Source organism: Trachinotus anak, unplaced genomic scaffold, assembly GCF_046630095.1.
Source record: "Trachinotus anak isolate AG129_WGS33_773 ecotype Australia unplaced genomic scaffold, CSIRO_AGI_Tana_v1 ptg000016l, whole genome shotgun sequence".
Classification (NCBI taxonomy): domain Eukaryota; kingdom Metazoa; phylum Chordata; class Actinopteri; order Carangiformes; family Carangidae; genus Trachinotus; species Trachinotus anak.
Window position 1 is genome coordinate 12,053,260 of NW_027273867.1, and position 19,997 is coordinate 12,073,256.

The 19,997-nt window shown below is 41.5% G+C and overlaps 1 protein-coding gene across 2 annotated transcripts in view; it reads right to left on the bottom strand.

The window, feature by feature from the left end:
- Nucleotides 1-135: 135 nt before the first annotated feature.
- The window catches only part of rapgef5a (Rap guanine nucleotide exchange factor (GEF) 5a), a 50,121-nt gene continuing 30,259 nt past the window's right edge, over nt 136-19,997 (bottom strand). For both annotated transcript variants that reach the window (XM_071499722.1, XM_071499721.1), the window contains exons 10-26: nt 17,372-17,517; nt 16,195-16,295; nt 12,635-12,713; nt 12,395-12,539; nt 10,465-10,556; nt 10,337-10,367; nt 9,823-9,901; nt 9,388-9,537; nt 8,566-8,675; nt 7,447-7,569; nt 6,891-7,069; nt 6,687-6,777; nt 6,553-6,603; nt 6,348-6,435; nt 6,161-6,225; nt 4,408-4,462; nt 136-4,028 (exon numbers count right to left, since the gene is read on the bottom strand). In XM_071499722.1, the coding sequence (XP_071355823.1) occupies nt 3,910-4,028; nt 4,408-4,462; nt 6,161-6,225; nt 6,348-6,435; nt 6,553-6,603; nt 6,687-6,777; nt 6,891-7,069; nt 7,447-7,569; nt 8,566-8,675; nt 9,388-9,537; nt 9,823-9,901; nt 10,337-10,367; nt 10,465-10,556; nt 12,395-12,539; nt 12,635-12,713; nt 16,195-16,295; nt 17,372-17,517 (1,704 nt within the window). In that variant the 3' untranslated portion in view covers nt 136-3,909. The remainder of the gene's footprint in view (nt 4,029-4,407; nt 4,463-6,160; nt 6,226-6,347; nt 6,436-6,552; nt 6,604-6,686; nt 6,778-6,890; nt 7,070-7,446; nt 7,570-8,565; nt 8,676-9,387; nt 9,538-9,822; nt 9,902-10,336; nt 10,368-10,464; nt 10,557-12,394; nt 12,540-12,634; nt 12,714-16,194; nt 16,296-17,371; nt 17,518-19,997) is intronic.

Genomic DNA, 19,997 nt, shown 5'->3' on the forward strand with positions numbered 1-19,997 from the left:
GTGTGTTTGAACTGTTGTTGTGATGTCAGTGGTCACTGGTCAAAAGAAAATGGCACACAATAATTCCAGATGCACACAACCACACAGTATCTGAACACATGCCTAAAAAGGAAAACAGCAGCTCACCTGGAGAGGTCACATAAAACCTATAATTTATTCATTTTCAGTAAAATTTTGACATAGTAAAACGCAGCTTTAGAAAAGACATGTGGCTTCAGCTGTTCGAAGGTTGAGGGGACACGAGGGGAGACGTATTGCTTTGTGGTTGACTTCTTTACATTTACAACAGATAAATAACAACATACCAACGTAGGCATATATTTACACATCAACAATATTACAATAGTACAAAGCCTTCAATGTTTCCTCTCTTGCATTGTGAACTTGAAAACTGTTTTTTGATTTAACATGCAAACAGAATTTAAACAACATTTCTTTTTTTAAAAAAACCCCACAACTTCACACAGTCATGATAATGGCCGATAAAACACCATGTACAGCCTCCAGTTTCCTCCTTCATTTAAGTGTTGGGCACCAGAGGAAAGAGAGGAGCATCATGACACTGACTTGCTCTTCTGCTGCCCTCAAGTGGCCACAAAACACAACAAGTACTTTGACATTCCAGCATTGCAGCTTCAAACATTTTTTCTTCTTACATGTGCACTTCCACATCGTTGAACCTCTGGCACATAAACTGAGACATTTTGTCACCTCTGAAATACATAAATAAACAATATATTACAATAAATAACTAATATAGCACAATTATTCTGCTCTTCGGACACAGTGAGCAGAGGCGTGTCTGTGCATGTGTGTGTCATGTACAGGTTCATAGTAAAAATGACTACCACAAGGCCTTTCTATCACACTGAATATGAACAGACTACAGCTCTGATTTATCAGCTCTTGCAGTCGAAGAATCACTGACTTGGTTTCACAAAAAGCATCTTTAAAATGTGACTGTAATTTTGAAGAGAAGATATAAGTGTTCTTCACACAAAGCTCAACTCACAATAGTACTCATTGTTGCTGAATTCAGTACACTCAGGAGTTTTTGCTGCTACAGCCTTACTCTGTCTGGTATGACCAGAAGCTAATGTTGGCAAACTTACAGGTAAATATAGCCGTATAATGGACAATTAAATTAAAAATGCCAAATAAAACTGTAGTTTAGTTGTATCCTGTAACTGTTTCTAGAGGCTGTTTTGATCCAAAATTATTACAAATTTCAAACACGTCTCCAGTGAATGGGCAATAGATAGATGTGAATTAATGCTCGTTTCCATCCACTACTGTGAGTCTCGCTTTTAAGGATAAATCTGAATTGAATATTATTTTTCTATGTCTTTAAATTGTTCATGTATTAACTGTAATTGGAAAGGAACAATCTCAAGACTCACATGTGTGATATCAAGCGACACATCCTGCACAGTTTAGATTTAACATCATATACTTATGGCTCAAATAATCTTTTAATTCATTCATTTGTTTGACTATAACTGGCTCCACATTCAGTATCACAGCATCTGCACAAAGTGTTGGGGACAACATTGGGTTACAGTCTGTCTTTGAAAGAGATTTTAATGCAAAGGCTAAGACTAAGCTTTTTGTAACACCCACACACACACACAGACAAAATATTTTAGAAGTGAGTCTTCACCTAGAGATCACCTTTTAATCTCTTCTAGTAATGAACCAAAGATGCTTTTGGCACTAAGACAGTTTGTGAAATTCAGGTTTTGCCATATGTAACTGAATCATCTTGGTTTACAAAAGAAAGCAGCTCTGTACTCTAAAAGGCTTAGTGTTGAAACAATGATGATGCTGACAAACACTTGTGGCAACAACATTTCTACTGTATTGCACGTTACCCCCCATGCTTTATAACTATCTAAACAATGCAAGAACATGCATCACGACATAACATTTAGGAATCTCGCCCTCGCAGGGTTCCTTCTCCTCAGCAGAAATGTACCACTGAAGTGACTGCATGATCAGATACAGGGCAAGGACAAAATAATACAAACACTAATAAGGTCTGCCAAACACAAAGACTGTTAATGGCTATGAAGGATGTCTTTCTTGTCTTTACTTGTATGTATGAGTGAGCCAGAGTCAGTTGTATTAACAAGATGGGCTGGTTACTCAGGGATTTGACTAGTAAATAGATGCTTTTCACATGTCACGGCTGAGTCAACAGGAGTATGTTGCAAGTTTGGATTCAGAAAATCATTTTCCTTGCCAACATGTAGATGAAGGGCCAGAATTATGAGAACCAATGGATGAATGGATGAACGAAAGCTGTAAAAATCCCACCAGACAGTCTTACGATAACAGAGGAAGTCTGCGCCCTTGTGCTTCCATTATTCTGCCCACACGCTGTGTTGGATTTCACAGACAGACCTCTTCTGAATGAGCTGATCTTTTCAGTCAGTAAAAACAAATCACCAGTGTCGAAATCTCCTCATGAACATGATTTTGTGGAATAAAGCTATTTCTTAAAGCTCTGTGGTGCAGTGCTTTGACTCCCTGTTAACCTACAGAACCCAAGGATCAAAAAAGAAAGGGGGGAAAAATATGATGAGGTTGTGTTTCCATGGCAACCCAGGATGAGTGGGATAACATCTCACACACACATTAACACAAGCACGCACACACCCTGATATCAGTCATCATAATGTCAAAAAGCATCTCTGCAAGGAGTCAGATCAGCTTTACATGATCAAGGACCAAAAAACCCCCCCCAAAAACTCCTAAACAAACAGAGCAGTACAGTACATCTATGCTGCAGGATCAATGTGACATTTGGCACTGAAAAATGTATAGGTCCATATTATATACATTGTAAAATATTCATTATCTATTCACACAAAAACATCATAGAGAAGAGTGCACAAGGAGTGTTTGGCGAAAAGTCAACCAGGACTTTAAAATGGAATAACTGTTCACTATTCATCAACAGTTTTTGACCTCTGGCATGTTCAGGAGAGCTGTAGTGTTTCGAACCTCACAGTCAGTCAGTGAAAACCTCTCCTTCACACGTCAGGTACAATACACTGTTGATGCCGCACCTTTTGTCGCTCACTGAGGCTGCACATTGTTAGTGAAAAGACAGAGGCTCAGTGAGAAAAAGGTAAAAAGTTGTAGGTATGACAAAGTGTTGCACTGCTTCAATACTGGCTGCTGTTGTTCTACATAATATGCTACAGCACGATAACCGAAAAAAGCTCCACATCATACACCTACATAACTATAGCATGTACCCTGCATATACATGCGTCACGAGGCAGATATGTGATATGCAAATGAAATAATATGAGACCATCAGTGGGGGCAGATTTCAGCCATCAGGTTATAAACACATCTAACTCCTCTACAGTCATTTTTGTGTTTGTAACTGAAATGAAGACGAGGCTATCAAGGATGAACAAGACTTTGACAGAAATAAACATTTCACCTGTTGAGCAGGCTCATAAATACCCAAAAGCTCATCACAAAAACAAAACCAAGGGCATATTCAGTCCAATAGATACTGTACAAACTAATTACAGCCTCCTTCTCTCTCCATCTCAGTTTGGCAAATCTTTGTCTTGCTGTGCAGAATCTCTTCCGGTAGACGGTTCACAGAGCGTGTCTGGGGTTTCAAAATACTTTGTGAGCACATGTTCAGTGCTATAAAGCCTTCAGAGAACAGGCAGAGTGCAGCTCTGTGTCTTCATGGGTTGAGTCAGAACACATGGCATCTTGGCACCACTGCTGGTAGTGTGATTTTGTTGCAGTGTACGTGTGAGTGTGTGACATTTGGCGGTGCAAAGCGTCCTTCGTGCCACACAGTTAGCATTTCCATTGCACTGTGTCCAGTGTGTTGATGTGTGTGTGTGTGTGTGTCTTTGAGTGTGCGTGCGTGTTTTAAGCACGTGGCTCCAGTTTGTGTGACAGTTCGAAAAGAGTCTGCTGATTGTCGATAATGTGCAGGTAGTTAACACTCGTCCTCACCTCCGCGCTGTCGACCCCGATTACCTCGTTGCCTAAGAGACAGACACAAAACACGTGCATTAGTCACGCAGCAGAGTTTTCTGCTGGACTCTGGAACACACACATTCATACACATTTGGTAAAAACACAGAATCTGTTATGGCCGTTTAAAGAAAATAAAAGATTGTCTGGAAACGGTTGCTTAGAAACTGTAACAGAAAAATGAGTGGGAAACAAGACACAGGCTCAGTACAGTCACTCAACAGCAGATGGCGGTAGATTCCTCACAATGAATGGATCCAAAACATCCTTTCAATATAACATTTTGTCAGAGAGGGGAGACAATGAACCTAAAGAGCCCCTGTAATTTTTTGTTCGTGATGTTAGGATCATTTGCACCAATTAAACTCAGACAGGAACAAGAAGACTCACCTGGTTGGTCGCTTTGGCAGTGGCGAATCATTCTCACTGTGTCTGCGATCATATGCTGTAGGTTGGGAAGAAGATACGTTGCATTAGCACGACGCCAAACCGTCAAGATCTAACATTTTAGAACAGGTTTGTCCTGCGCCATTGTAATAAAACACAACATGAATGACATCTGAACAGTTTTTGTTACTAAAGTGAGGCATATCTGATTTATTTGACAGAAAACAGATGTGTCAGTGGTCACTTTTAGTGACTGAGATGAAATCCAGTTAACAAGAAAACATCCCACTAAAGCAAAATACAGCTTGGCCTCAGTGAATTCCCCCAGTACAGTATAAATAAAGGTTTAATTCTGTCAACTCCTTAATCTTGACCTGCTCTCTGACTCTCCTCTGCATCACTGGTCAGCCTCCTGCAGCAGTTTTCTTCTCTCAGACCTGACAAATGTGTCTCTTTCTGCTTATGTTAATTATGCTTTTTGAAATGACCAGAAGTAATTATTTACCCAGCAGTTCTGTTTCAATGTCTCTCTCCTCACACCACCCTGGAGTGATTCTACTGCTTTAGATAAAGTTGCTGAAACAGGTTTGAATTATCATCAAAACTGTTTCAGCAAAGGCAAATGAAATTTGAACAAAATGGCTGCTTTTAAATCTCTCTGCAGACAAACCTGCTAAATGACTACTAAATAATTGTCTATAGCACCTCATGGTTGTTCAACAGTACCAATTACTGGTGAAACAATTAGTTGATTAATATATTAGAAAACCAATATATAAACATTTTTATTATTGCTCAATCACCTCAGTCATTTCAAGACAGAAAAAATGCCAAATATATAATATGTTAAAAAGATATTCAAATATTCAAGCTCATAATAAATACCAGCATTTCTAATGTGCCTTCTGCTGCCTTATAAATGTTTGTATTTGTAGGTTTTGGGATGTCGGGGAAATGAAAACAAGCCATTGTATGACATGAGCTTGGGCTTTAAGAAATTGTGTTTTGCTCAATTTTCTGAGACTTGACAGACCAAACAACTAATCGAATAATTACGAAAGCAAAACGCAGATTCATCTACAATGAAAATAATAATTAACAGAACACAGTGAGTACTTTAGCAGGTGACTGGAGACTCTGTCATACATACCAGTGTTTCCCTGGCCTTTTAACTCTATTGGGTACAATGTGTCTCCAACTTGTGATTATCAAACAAACTTCAACTCCAGAGTTCTTTCTGTTGCAAATCAGCACCAGGCTGTGACTGACTGGGTTGTTTGTGTCTTCTTTTCCAATTTGTAAAAACTCAAAAAAGAATAAAACCCTCAGAAAGTTCTTTGCGTATTAGCAACATGCTGCTGATTAATCACTGTGAAGTGAATTGGGCGGCTGTGATGTGGGAGGTAGAGGTGGTCACCTCCTAATCATGGGGTTGGTGGTTCAATCCCCAGGTCCTCCTGTCCACACTAAAACTCAAAGAGCTCCCGACGGTCAGGTCAGCACTTTGCATGGTAGCTCGCTGCCATTTATGAGTGTTAATGGGTGAATTAAAGTGCCATATAGATTACTGCATTTATATCTCATTTACCATTTACTTGACTGATCGATTAATCAGTCGCCTGTTGATGAATTTCATCTTAGTATCTATGTCCATCCAAATGACATTTTCAACAACGTTTCAAAGGTAAGGTAAAAGTCCTGCAAGGTCACGTTCAAACAGAAACATAAACTCAAACTCTGACAGACGTGGACTCACCAGCTTCTCAAAGTTGACCAGGTTGTCATGGAAGGTCTTATTTCCCTCATGGATAAAGGTGATATCTAAGAGCAGTGGACAGCTGTATTAAAGTGTCATTCATCAAAAAAACAAAGTCTTGTGTGCGTGCGTGTGTGGGTGCGTGCGTGCGTGTGCGTGCGTGCGTTTAGGGGGTTGGAGATGATACCTTTCAGGAGAAGAGGCATGAAGGGGATCTTGGGAGGTTTCATCCTCTTGAAGGCTTCTCTGTAAGCTTTGTGGTTCAGAGATGGATCCTGGAGAAAGACAGAGGAACAGAGAAAAAAAGGATGAGAGAACAAAGAGAGATTTCAAGATTTGATTATGAAATCGAAAGAGGAAATGCAGGTACTGCATCTCTGTCTCTGTCTCACCGTGATGAGCTCCAGCTCTGAGAAAAGCTTCTTGAACTTGCCCGGACATTTCTGAAAGGAAGGTGTTGGGTCAGAATTAAGATTTAAAAACACAAAGTATGTGTATAAATACACTGAATATGACACAAACTCACCTCCCAGGTTTGGTTGAGTCGACTGACAGCTGCTGTGTTGAGACCCATGATGATGGCAAATGCAGAATTCAAATTTCTTTGGGCTTTACAACTACAAGCACAAAAATGCATCAAAAAACGTCAAAATGCAGAGAAATCTTGAATTACTTGATAAAAACACTTATATTTGTGTATGGTTGAGTGTGTGTGTGTGTAAGTTCTTACTGAGCAGCAATCTTGATGAACTTCTTCAGCAGCTGCACTCTCTTGTTGAGAGAGACACACATGAGTACCTCGGACATGACCCACTGCTGGACCTCGTTGCAGCGCTGGAGCAGGACTGAGAGCGCCGCCGTGTGGCCGCTACCAGGAGCGCGGCTGAGAGTGTAGTACACCAGCTCCTGCTGCATGGGAGAGGAGGAAAGAGTGAGTGACAGACATCAACCCTTTCTGAGGAACGCATCCCAATAGCTTGATATTACTTGTTTTGTCCAACCAACAGTCCAAAATCCATATACAATTGATTTACAGTTATATAAAGCAGAAAATGCTCACACCGCAGGATTAAAATCAACCACAAAACATTGTCGACATTCTCTAAAGATACAGTAACATCTAAGATATCCAAGCCACTCAGTTGCAAGAAGACTGTACTCATGATCCGGCCAAGTCTTGTAGAGTATTTGCATCTTTAATGCTAATGTCCCAGCAATCTGTCATGACTATGTCATGACTGTGTGTGTGTGTGTGTGTGTGCGTGTGTGTGTGTGTGACTATATACCTCGTGGATGGATTTGAAGAGGCTCCAGTCCAGGTGTGTGAGAGCAGCTGCCACGTCCCAGGTGTTAATGCCCAAGAGTCGCACTGGTCTCCTGCTTAGCTCAGCGCTGTCCGTTAAAGGAGGCTGCATGTACACAAAGAAACGTTAGGTTGGTGCACAGAAAGATGTCGGTGGTTTCTCTGTCATTTATGCTGAAGAACACAGTATACACTGTACATACGCACATGTACTGTCTATCTGCGGGAATATCTATCTATCTCTAAATACGATAAACACTAGCAGCAATCTCTCACATTCATAATGAACTACAGAAGAATGAGGCTGGTGGGGGATTCAAACACAATACCTCATTCAAAAGAAACAATACAGCACAGAGCCATGAAGGCAAGACTGAGAACTGAGAGGGGAGCACTGACAACACTACTGTTGTGTCTAACTGCTCACAGGTCACCACATTAACTACAATTTGTTTTTTCATAAGCCTGACAACTGACACTTGGCAGACAATATGCTAAATAAAACTAAATATTACTAAATATAACATACCTACCAGGCTACTAACTGAACAGTACATTTTTTATAGAGAATCCACAGTTTTGTTAATGACAGGGTGCTAAAAAAAAAAAAAAATCCCTTAAACTGTGTTTTTTTTAAATGCCCAACAGTGTAAAAAACGATTTAAGGATTCACAACTGAAGCTCCACTTTGAAAAACATGCCATTACAAAACAACAAGCCCTTTCTAATCCTGCTGTCACGGTTGGGCAACAAAATCATTGTGGCTCACACCTTTTCTCTCCTGTTGAGTCAAAGTTAATAACAATCACCTGGCCTCTCTCCAGCTTGTTTATAAAGCATGACTCATTGTAACACTGTGAAAATATATCAGTTGGGGAATTACAATATTTATTTTCATGCCTGATTTAGCTGGAAGATGATACAGAAGCAGCCAACAATATCAGAGGCAGTAAATGCCCAAATAATCAGATCTTTGAGAGGCCGTGGTTCACTTTAAAGCTGCAAGCTGCACCTTTAGCATCGATCAGCGCATATGAAACACATGGAAAGATTTAATGCTACAGATTGACAGGAGCACAAACAGAACAGTGCATTTACATACCAAGATCTCAGTGAGATCCCTGCGACAGGCCACAAGCCTTCCCTGTGGGGTCAGGGACTCTGAATACACACAGTCACTGGGCTGTAACACCCTCCGCTCTGCAGAGACGACTATATAAAGAAAAGGAGAGAGGAGGAGAGAGTAAGAAGAGTGTAGTACAGAGATTCCCAACAAGGGGCACTTCTACCACAGGGTGTACTTTTGCAGTTGCCAGGGGGTATGGCAGGTGGAGAGGCTCAACTAATTAAAAAAAAAAAAAAAAAAAAACTGAAATGATTTGATTAAAAAAAAAAACCCTAATACCTGAACACAGTTATGATTGAAAGTACATGATAACTAGCTGGGTAAGCAAGCAGCGAAGTCTTAACAGTCAGCTAAGTAATAAATGGTTCAAGTAGAAGGCTAAAGTAATGATGAATAAACAGCTGATATAGTGAACATCAGCTAAAAGTAATGAATAAATTGCCGAAATGGTTAAAAGTGTAAAGTGTAAAAATTAAAATAAAAGGATAAATAGTCAATAGATATAGCTAATTGTATTGGCTGAAATAGCAAACAGTTATGTGTAATTAATTAATGGTGATAGGTATTAACTATTACTATATATTAACTATAAGGATGTAGTTGGGAGAGTTGGGGGGTGGGGTGTCAAATGCTACATATGATCCCAGCCCATGCAGAGGTCATGCAAAGCTCTATGCTTGACCCTTTAATGGGATGAGGGGTGAGAACCACTGGTGTAGAAAATTTTAATTCTTGAGGGAATTTAACCCTGTGTTAATATGCTCGCTATGTACTGCGCATGCATTTCTTTATGTGTACCTCCAGTGTGTGAGACCACAGCAAGAACCATATCTTCCTCTGCTCTGTCCATCTTCTGACTCACAATCCTCAGCAGCTCATGGGCCTCCAGCGACGGGTGTGTGTGGACGCTCAGGTAGGAGTCAGTGCTCACGTACACGCAACAGATAACTGAGAAACACATCGAAAATGTTCACAGGAAATGGCTAAAACAGAAATACTGAAATACTGTAAAATAATAACAAGGCAGTTGCTGAAAAGACTCGAGTGTTTATGGAGTTAATTTTTGTCAAATTATCAAGCACAAGAAACTGAACATGCTCTATTTAAGCAATTTGCATGTGCACACTGAAATTAAAACTCACAGAGTGTCATTATGCATAATTGTGTCCTGGTCTGGGCAGTGTGTTGTGTATATGTGTGTGTTGTGTGCATGTGTTTGTGTCTGTTACTCACCCTCTCGAGTCTCAATCTGTGGACTTCGGAGCTGCAAACAGTTTTCCTTCAAACTCAACTGCTGATACATTTGTTTGCTCTGACAGAGAGAGAAAGAGAGGAAGAACCATGAAGATACATAACACTGTGTTTATACTTCACTGAATATTGTGATGCACTGAAAGCATCTGTATCACCGACTATACAGCTCAGATTTAATTATTACTGTTGCAATATAGTGGCCTGTTCTTTAATGTAAGTCTGATTGACTATAAATATTTTAGTTTTTACTATAATCTTTTAAATTCAAGGTTTATTACTGACAAATTGAAATACTGGAATTGTTGCTCAACATCAGCAGACACAATCAGGAACTTGTTACTTTGGTTTTATTTAACAAAATTGTATATTTTTCATACCATTAAAACATTTGAGCTACAGATTTGATGTTATATCAGTAAAACATAGCTGACAGTGTCATGGGTGTAGTGAATATTTCCTCACATAGACCAGCCCCCCCTCGTCTTTGTCTTACCTTTTGGTTTGGAGGACAGTCATCCACAGTGCTATGAGAAACAAGCACAACAGTGAGGAAGGATGCAGGCAGGCATGGGGGAAAAAAAAGAGTGAACAAGGGCCTTGTGAAGAGACAAACCCACTTACTGTCTGCGACGCAGAAGTTTCTGGAACTCCTTCAGGTCCTTCTCCAGTGTGGGGAACTCATACAGATCTTCTAAAACACACCTGTACAGAGTCTGACAGACAGAGAGAAAAGAAAACCAAGACCTGTGACATCGCACCCACAATCTCATGTTAAATATGGTTAAATATTTGTTTGTTTGGTCTATTGGAAAGGCTGGAAACTGGCTGTAGGAATAACATGCTGCTAACAGAGTTTGGCTCTACTGTCCACCAGGCACAGACACTAACCACCATTCAACAGTAGCTCCATGTCAAACAGATATCTAACAAGCTGCCTATTACAACAATCTGAACACAGTTGGAAGATAGCACAAACATCTGAACATATCAGAGTTATTATGGTTAAAAGAAGGCAAACAATTTTTAATAGGGTTGGTTTGCCCAAACCATTTCCCACAAAGAAAATTTGCCTTTTGGGCTAAAAGAGCTCTGTGGATTGGCCTTCAGAGGTTCACACCAGACATCATAAGAATATGGCTGAGCTGAAGTAGCTTTGAAAAATGGTCCACATTTCCTTTTGATCCTTGCACAGGTCTGATCAGCAGCTTGCAGAAAAGCTTGTCTGAGGTTACTGGTGCCTAATGGGTGTGTTCGATAAAAACATGAAAGATTACATTTGTTTCAGCTTAACCAAAGGGTTAACATACTTTTTCTTGCCACTGGAAGGTATCAAATACAACTGAGGTTAAGAAGATGATCTGAACCAACAAAATAAAACTACGGCATTAACATTCCACTCTGCAGCTCATTCACCGAGTACCATCAATTGTAAATTATGCTGCGTAGGTAGATTACACTAAAAAAACGTGACAAATTCTGTACCTTGTACTTAAATGGGTGCCTAGGCACGCTCTGTTGTGTCTGTGTGCTGGAGTGTGTGCATGGCAGAGCATTAGTATGTAACATGAAAGCTCAGGGGGAAGAAACAGTAACAACTTGCAAAGACAAGCGTGCACACACACACACACACACACACACACACACACACACACACACACATACACACACACACTTCCACCTGCTTATCGCTGTCATTGACCCACCATAGCATCCCATACCAATTCCCCTCTCGTTCCTCTGTTACTAGGCAACTATCACCTGGGTTACACACTCCGTATGAGATTATACCCATGCCAACCCTCGCACTTTGGTTTCCATGGCAACCCGGCACTGAGCAATGGAGCTGTCAGGTTACAGAGGGACTAGTGATTGGTGAGTGTGTGCAGCTGTTGTGCTTGAGCGTGTGGATGTGTACATGTGTGATGTTATGTGTGTGTGTGTGTGTGTGTGTGTGTGTGTGTTGGTTGTCACAGGCATTCAAATGCGATTTGGCCCACTATGTGAAAATATAGCAAGAACACGGCAGATTCAAGCAGCATTTGTAGTGAGAAATGTGACAACGATGTGACACTGAGAATCTGTATGTGTGTGTTTTCAGGGAACATGGTGTCATTTGTTCCTTGTTATTAGACGCTCTGACAGAAAAATAAGAAAGACATATATTATGATTAAACCTCAATACAACATGAAAGCGCCTGTATTTTCCCCTCTTTCTTATTAGTTTGCTCCTTCATCAGAGGGATGAGATAAAAACAAGGTTCCCCCTGCAGGCTGAAAATTTGTTCAGTGTAATAGGAGATGCAGCTAACAAGAAGATCAGGGAAGACACATACACACACTCTGCAGCTCAGATGTCCTGTTGTGCAAAACTTGAGGAAGGAAAAGCCCATTTTAGATCAAGACAGAAACAAATGGAGATGAATGAGACTTCTGATGTTCTTTAGTGGCACGTAAAACGACACCAGAGGATCCTTTCAGATACTAGAGACAGAGTGAAAGGAGAGACAAAAAAAAAAATCAGATATGGAGATGAAAGGGAGTAGTGCCGCACCTTCATGAAGCTCCTGACGTGCTCCTCTTCTTTGAGGAAGTCCTTGTAAAGCCTGCTCCAGTGGGACACCAGCTGCAGCACCTTACGTTTCCTGAAGAGGGCATCCTTGCCCTCCTCCTGACCCCTGCAGCGGGCGCTGCTATAGGTGAGAGCGGTCAAGGAGACAACGTAGGATTGGTGCAAAGGCTGAAAGAATGCGAGTGTGATTATGTTTGTGCACATGTTTGCCAGTAAGGATATTGTCCCAAAAGAGCCTGACAGAGGTCATGGGTGGTCATGAACACCAGGTAGGTCAACAGGAAGTCATCCAGCAACATTTCTGAAAAAAGGAAACACACCACAGTCACTTAATGATTTGTCTTGAAGAATTAAGATGTGGAAAGTCACATGAAAGTCTCTAATTTTCTGCCTTTGTTTCTAACATCAACTCTGATTTCCTCTGTCTACATCATGAACTAATGAATGGTATCCTCTTTATGTGAGCCACTGTACAAGCATAACGAATACGACCTCAAACATTTTATATGTGATCAAATGATTGAGACTTCACTGGACTGTGATGTCTCCCTCAGCTTATACTGAGCATTTTAGCATCTTTCAGCTCATTGTTTTAGTTTTTGGATCCACAGCTTCACTGTTTTGATTCACACACACCACTCCCAGGGCGACATTTCTGGCCATAGCAGGCAACTGTTTTCAGTGAAAAAGCTCTAAAAACCCATTTTATGCTACCTGCCCTGCACTAATAAGCAGGCAGAGAAAGTTAGAGCCTAACTGGTGAGCTGAATGCTAATGTTGCTCTGTGTCTGTTGTCTTTGTACATAAGCAACTTGATGTGGTGACAGGTTCGCCACATCAAAAGAGACTTTGGGGTCTCCACTGGAAGCGAAAATAAAGTTCTGCAAGTTTGACCAAAGTTAGGTTGCACAGCATTGGTTTGGGTTTGAAGAGGCTAAAGGTATCTTACGTTGCGTTACAAATCATTTTGCCTGTCAAATTATTTTGTCACAAATATTTTATGTTATTGAGAAATAGAGACTAGGATGTTTTCAGGGACTTTAGGAAGAGATACCAGTTTTTTTCTTCGTCTTGGCTCATATTCTGAACAACTTCAAAAACTTCATCAGAGTAGAGCCAGCTAATGTGAAAGTGAGATGGCAAGTGTGTGTGTGTGTGTGTGTGTGTGTGTGTGTGCGTGTGTGTGTGCGTGTGTGTAAGACTCAGCAGGTGTTCAATGGGTTAGATCTGAATATAAACAGCCCTCATGGCAGATGGGTAATGAGCCATTGTTGGTGGTGTGAGGGAGTTGTGGAGTGTGTGTGTGTTTGTCTGTGTGTGTGTGTGTGTGTGTGTGGTGTCAAGCTCTTTCCCTGGGAAAATGTGTGACCCAAATATGGCTCTGTCAGGCAGAGAGCAAAGAAATCAATTATAGAAGACTGAGCAGAGGCCGTGGCATTAATATTTGAACAAGTGTCTTCTCGTTAGAAATAAAAACACAACTTTTCTCAAGAAATATTTTTAGGCGGGTCTGATTGAGCTTATCACTTTTTCAAAACACTGGTGGTTACTTTGCTGTCTTTCTCTCTTCTCTGAGCCCTATTCTCCTCAGTCGGTGGATGTAGAGCTCTTTCTTGACCAGCTATCAGTCTTTTTCTCTGCTCTCCGTTTCCCTCTCTCACTCTCAAACTTAGTGCCCCCCCCTTCACTACACCCCCATTTTTCATTTTCTCCTTCTCGCCGGTTACATTTCCCCCTGCTACCACTCTCCTCCTACGCTCGCCCTCTCTCAGCTCTCTGTGATGATAAATATCCATTTTCATCTTCAACATATGCCCTCTGCGTTTGCCCGCTGGCACACACAAAGTCAAACACATACACTCAGTGACACAGCAGCACGCACACACACATACACACACACGCACACAGCACCCTGATGAATAACTCATTCAGTTCTGACCTTGGGGAGTTTATCTCTTGCGAGAGAGAAAGGAAGAAGAGAGAAAATGTGTGTGTGCTGAACTAATCGCAGTAATCTGCTGCTGTGTTTTTTGTTGTGTGTGTTTTTTTATGTGTACATGGGGAGGGGTGGTTGGGGTAATCGCTCTCTCTCTATGGAAGCGTGTTCGAGCCTGTTCAACATGCTGCACAGCTAAGCCCGCTAAAACGGCACACTGATGCTCAACACCACCCCAGAGGACCAACCTACACACACACACACACACACACACACACAGACAGACACACACACACACACACACACACACACACACACACACACACACCCTCATGCTTATTCAGTGCACACAGACCGAAAGATAGACACACAAACATAGAGCCAGAGACAGACAAACATGCATCCCTGCTTCAGCACCTCCCTCCGCTCCCTTGGAAAAAAAAAAAATTAAAAATCAACCCAAGCCTTAAAAAAAGTGTCCTTTCTCTTTTCAGTGAATAAATATAAGGCAGTCTTCCTCCACAAAGACCATCTCAGTTCTCCCTCTCCCTCTCCTACATTCATCTCTCCCTCTTTCTTCCTTTGCTTCCTGCAATTCAGTGAGATGGCTCCCTGTGGACTGCTGGGAACTGGTGGTGCTGAGGAGTCGATACATAAAGACGCCTTGTCTTCAAACAAGAGCAGGGTTTTACAAAATACAGGTTGAGACCGAGATGTCCCTGAATGAAGTATGAAATATTATTTTATTGGACCTGGTTTTCATGGTGATACTGAATTTAATTAGAGGAGAATAAGATCCATTAACTATGACAAAAGATTGGTTTGTATTTTTACCAACATGCATTTTTCTTTTGATCTGTGCAGGAATTATTATCTCACATTGGCAATATTTCAAGACAAAAAGGGAACATTGTCAGTAAATTATAACCTAAGTGAGGACGATGTGGTTTGTAGGGACCATGGGCATCCCCTGTTCTCTGCTAATGGTAAACTGAATACCTTTGGGATTTGAACTATTAATCAGACAGAAAAGATATTCAAACATGTCACTTCGTCAGTTTACAACAGCTTTTTCACTTTTTTTTAACACTTGAGTTACTGATTTTGTGTAAAAACAGTATGGTGTGCGCTCACTGAGCTGATATAAACAAAATGACAAAACGTTTCCTGAGGTGAAACAGTGTAGTAGTACTGTAACTGCTGCACTGTCAGAGAACCCAGTAGCTATAAAATAGGCTTGAGGATTGTGAAAATGAGACATGACAGTTAACAGCCCACTGAAATTGTCTGCAGCAGAAATGCCTACAAGCCCCCGAGGGAATCGCTCCACAGACTCATTAGATCATTTAACCTCTTGAATGTTCCTCATATTCACAGGCAATGACATGGCTGAATGAACGCACACACATGCACCTGGATATGGTGTGTGGGCTGACTGGCTCATGCAGCCACGGACACACACATACACACAAAGACAGTACAAACAAAGACAGTACAATCAAGAGGAAGTGCATACCTCCTGGGTTTGAACTCACCTCAGGGAAGTTAAAAGAGAAAGAAAAAGGAGTAGTAGGTTGTGTTGTAACTTGTGTGGCACTAATTCCTTGGAATGAGAGGGAGGTGCGTTGCTTAGTTTTATATAATACCTTTGGCCAAAAAGCTAAAGAGATAAACATCTCAGCTGCTTTATTTATATGACAAACTAACTAATTTCACTAACTTTTGTTTTTATCTAATTCTAAGCCTTTCTATGTCTGCTTCTTTTGTCCCGTATGCATGCCCTGTTATTTCTGTGTGTGCACAGCGTTAATGAAACATGTTCTCGTGTGTGTGTCTCCAAACTTACCGCTCTCCCTGCTCTCTGGTGCCCCTCTTTGTTCATCCAACCGCAGGTCACTTAGTAGGTGCTCCAAGATCTTGAGCGGCGTTCCCGACACCACCACGTACCTGTAAGACGCAGAGCCACGACAATCTTCCTCACTGGGGCATGAAAACAAAGTGTGACAACTTCCACCCCTCCATCCTCTCTCCCTCTCCTCCTCCTTATTCTCTTCCACGTCGTCGTCATCAATGTATCGGAAATGGGGAACATCAAATGTACAGGTTTCTGAACTGCTAGCATTTTCATCATGAGTTCTATCCTCATAATCATCTTCATCCTCATCATCTTCATCATCTAGGTCCTCCTCCGCTTCTGCGAGCGTAGCTAGCTCGGAGGTCATCTTCATATCTGAACAGGTCTGGAGGATCAGCCCTCATTTAAGCTTTGCATACCCAGGAAGGGTGCTCTCCTCTGGGGTAAACAGCCCTGTCATCTGGCCCTGCCAGCTAAGAGCTTCACAGATTAAAACCCTCTGTCTGACAGCTCCTACAGTAGTACTCAGAGGGAACTGATTGCTACTGATGATGCTGAGCACTGTATACACACACATACACACACACACACCCACTTAACCTGCCTGTCACTGACACTCCCTACATTGTGCCTTAGGTCTTGGCACATACTGACTTAAATTAACACAAAGACAGCCACTGTACAAAGAAGTCAACTTTGAGGAAATACACTTACACACAGACATGCACACACACACACACACACGCACATACAAACACACACAGACCCAAACATATGATCCTGAACACATACACTGATTTGTGAAGGAAGTAAACCATTCTTGGTGTCATCTTTGCTTCCCTTTCAGCTGAAAACAAAACAGCCATTCTCTTCTTCTTGCTGTGTGCCAGAAGCTAAGGCATACATTATCTTAGAGACACACACGCACACGCGCGTACGCACACGCGCGCGCACACACACACACACACACACACACACACACACACACACACACACACACACACACACACACATATTGTGTTCACAGCACTGCTAATATGCAAGACTGCGTGGTTGCAACCTGAGCTCCCAAAGTAAAAAACTGAGAAAGAGAGGGAGGAGGACTATGATTATATCTTTTGTTGCTACTGTTGGTTTGAAGGGCTCTTATTATGTAGGAGGGACTGACCTCTTGTCGCAATCCTCCTCTCTGGACCCTCCCCCTGACGATGTGGGTGAGGGCCGGTCTGATGGCGACGTCACTGATGATGTCACTCTCTGCAACACCAACACGTCTCGTCCTCTCTCCTTCAGACAAACCCTCCCCCCTGCCTCCTGAGAGAGAAAGAGTAAAGTAAGAGAGGGAAAAAAAATCAGACAGACAACATGTCACAAAGTGAGGCAAGGTCAAAACTCTTAGAAGGCCGATATTATAGTCCTGCTGTTGCGTATTAAATGATATACTGGGAAATGTGTACTGTACATGACGTCTGATAAGTAACAAGAAATTACAGCACAGGAATGCCAGAGATATGTTTGAGGTCCTTTACAAACTGTGTCGTCATATCATTTTTGTTAATCGTAGTTTACAACTCTTTGTTAAAGTGGCTATTTGTACGTTTTCTCTGCGGCTGAACATGGTTTCTTGCCGGGAGTGGGTGATGGTGATTGTGACTTGAAAAGAGCTTTGGCCATTGACGTCTTTACAATACAAAAGGTTATAACACACCCTCTGAGCAGTGCTACATCTTCAGGACAGACTGTAGGCTACAGTGACCTGCTACTGGAAATTGACGAGACAGACTGATACGGGCCGGGGCTAGCTGATTAGCATGCCACCTTCAGTAGAAGAAAAGACGTGATAGACCAGAGTTAACATTGGCGTTGCTTTGCATCGCTGGAGACAGCTCTTGATGAGTAAAGGAATGAAGTTTGATGCAGAACTAAAACAGCTGTTAACATTAGCTATGTAATGTATATATAATAGTAAGTCACAATAAGAAATGTTTTCTGTGTTTATCTTTTTTTTATGTGTGTTCATGTTGAAAATTAATGTCAGCCAAATATCATTGACAGATTTTTTTAAATTCTCAAATACAATATCTTTATCAACATTCGAGAAACAGTATCAGTTGGCCTCTTGCGTCCACACACTATCATATCAATCCATATGTGCAGGCACAAATAGAGGGAGGTATAGCATTTCCTTTCCGTTAAAGAGAAAGGTATTGCGTAATAAATAAAAATGGGGACAACTAGGAAAGTGGGCTGACACTTGAAATAATCTCCTGCTCCGAAGATGAACAGCAACTTGATCTGTGACTCCGGCACGTATACATTCTCTCGCACACACAGACACACACACCTGCAGTAACAGTGCAATGGGAACGGAGCTCCAGATGGACAATGGAGCACAATAAGAAACAGCCTGAGGAGAGGAGAGAAAAAGGAGAAGAGAGAGGGAGATCAAAGGCAGAGGAGAAGATTAGGAGGAGAGATAAAGAGGCAACGTCTCCTCTCCAGCTGCTCGCTGCAGTCTCCATCGCAGCCAGAGGGATTGAGTAGCAATCACAACTGACACAGAGAGCTCTGTGTGGGGCTGTCTTTCTGTTGCACTGTTTTAATTGCTTTCACACACACACACACACACACACACACACACACACACATTATGTAGGACGGCACACAGTTGTGTTTAGTCATATGTCAGCATTTCCAGTGGCAAGAAAAGTATGTAAACTTGTTGGAATTACCTGTTTTTCTGCATTAATTGCTCATAAAATGTAATCTACGTCACAAATGTAGACAAAGACATTCTCCCTAAGCTAATATCACAGCTGGAATCTTTCATGTCTTCGTTGAACACATCCATTAAATATTCACAGTGCTGGTGTGAACCCTTGGATTTAATAACTGGTCAAACCTCCTTTGGCACCAATGACCTCAAACAAACTTTTCCAGTAGTGTTCAGCTCAGCCCTATTCTAAGGATGTCTGGTGTGAGCAACTCTCTACAAGATCATTTCACAGCATCTCTACTGGATTAAGGTCTGGGTTCTGACTGCACCACTCCAACAGGTGGATTTTCTTTGTTTGAAGTCATTCTGCAGAAGATGTACTTTTACGTTTAGGCTCATTGTCCTGCTGCATCATCCAGCTCCTACTGAGCTTCAGCAGGTGGACAGCCACCCTAACATTATCCTGCAGGATACCCTGATAAACATTCATGATGGTATGCAGCCCCATTTCTACACTACACAAAGTGCTGCATATGCTCCCCAAACAATACAACCATAGTTTCATCAGTCCATACCACATTTTCCCAGTAGTGTTGTAGTGTCAAGGCTCTCTTTGGCAAATTTAAGGCACGCAGTGATTTATTTTTAAAAGCAGCGACTTCCTCCATGGTGTCCTGCCATGGACAACATGAAACCCCACACTATGATTTGTCTATGGTCGACTCAAGAACAAAGAAGTTAACTAGCTCCAGTGATTCCTTTAAGCCTTTAGCTGTCACTCTGAGGTTCTTTGTTATGTTAGTGTTCTGCATTGTGCTTTTGGAGTCATCTCAGCTGGGCAACCACTTCTAGGGAGACCTAAATCAACTCCATTTATAGATAGTTTGTCAAACTGCAGACTGATCAATATCTAAACTCTTTCAGATGGTTTTGGAACCCTATTTGCTTCATGCAAAATCAACAACTCTTGTTCCTAAGTCTTCAGAGATCACTTTTCTGATGTGTTTTTACAAAGCAAAGTCGGTCTAACCCACACCTTCAATCTGGTTTCATTGGTTGGACTCCAGGTTGGATAACT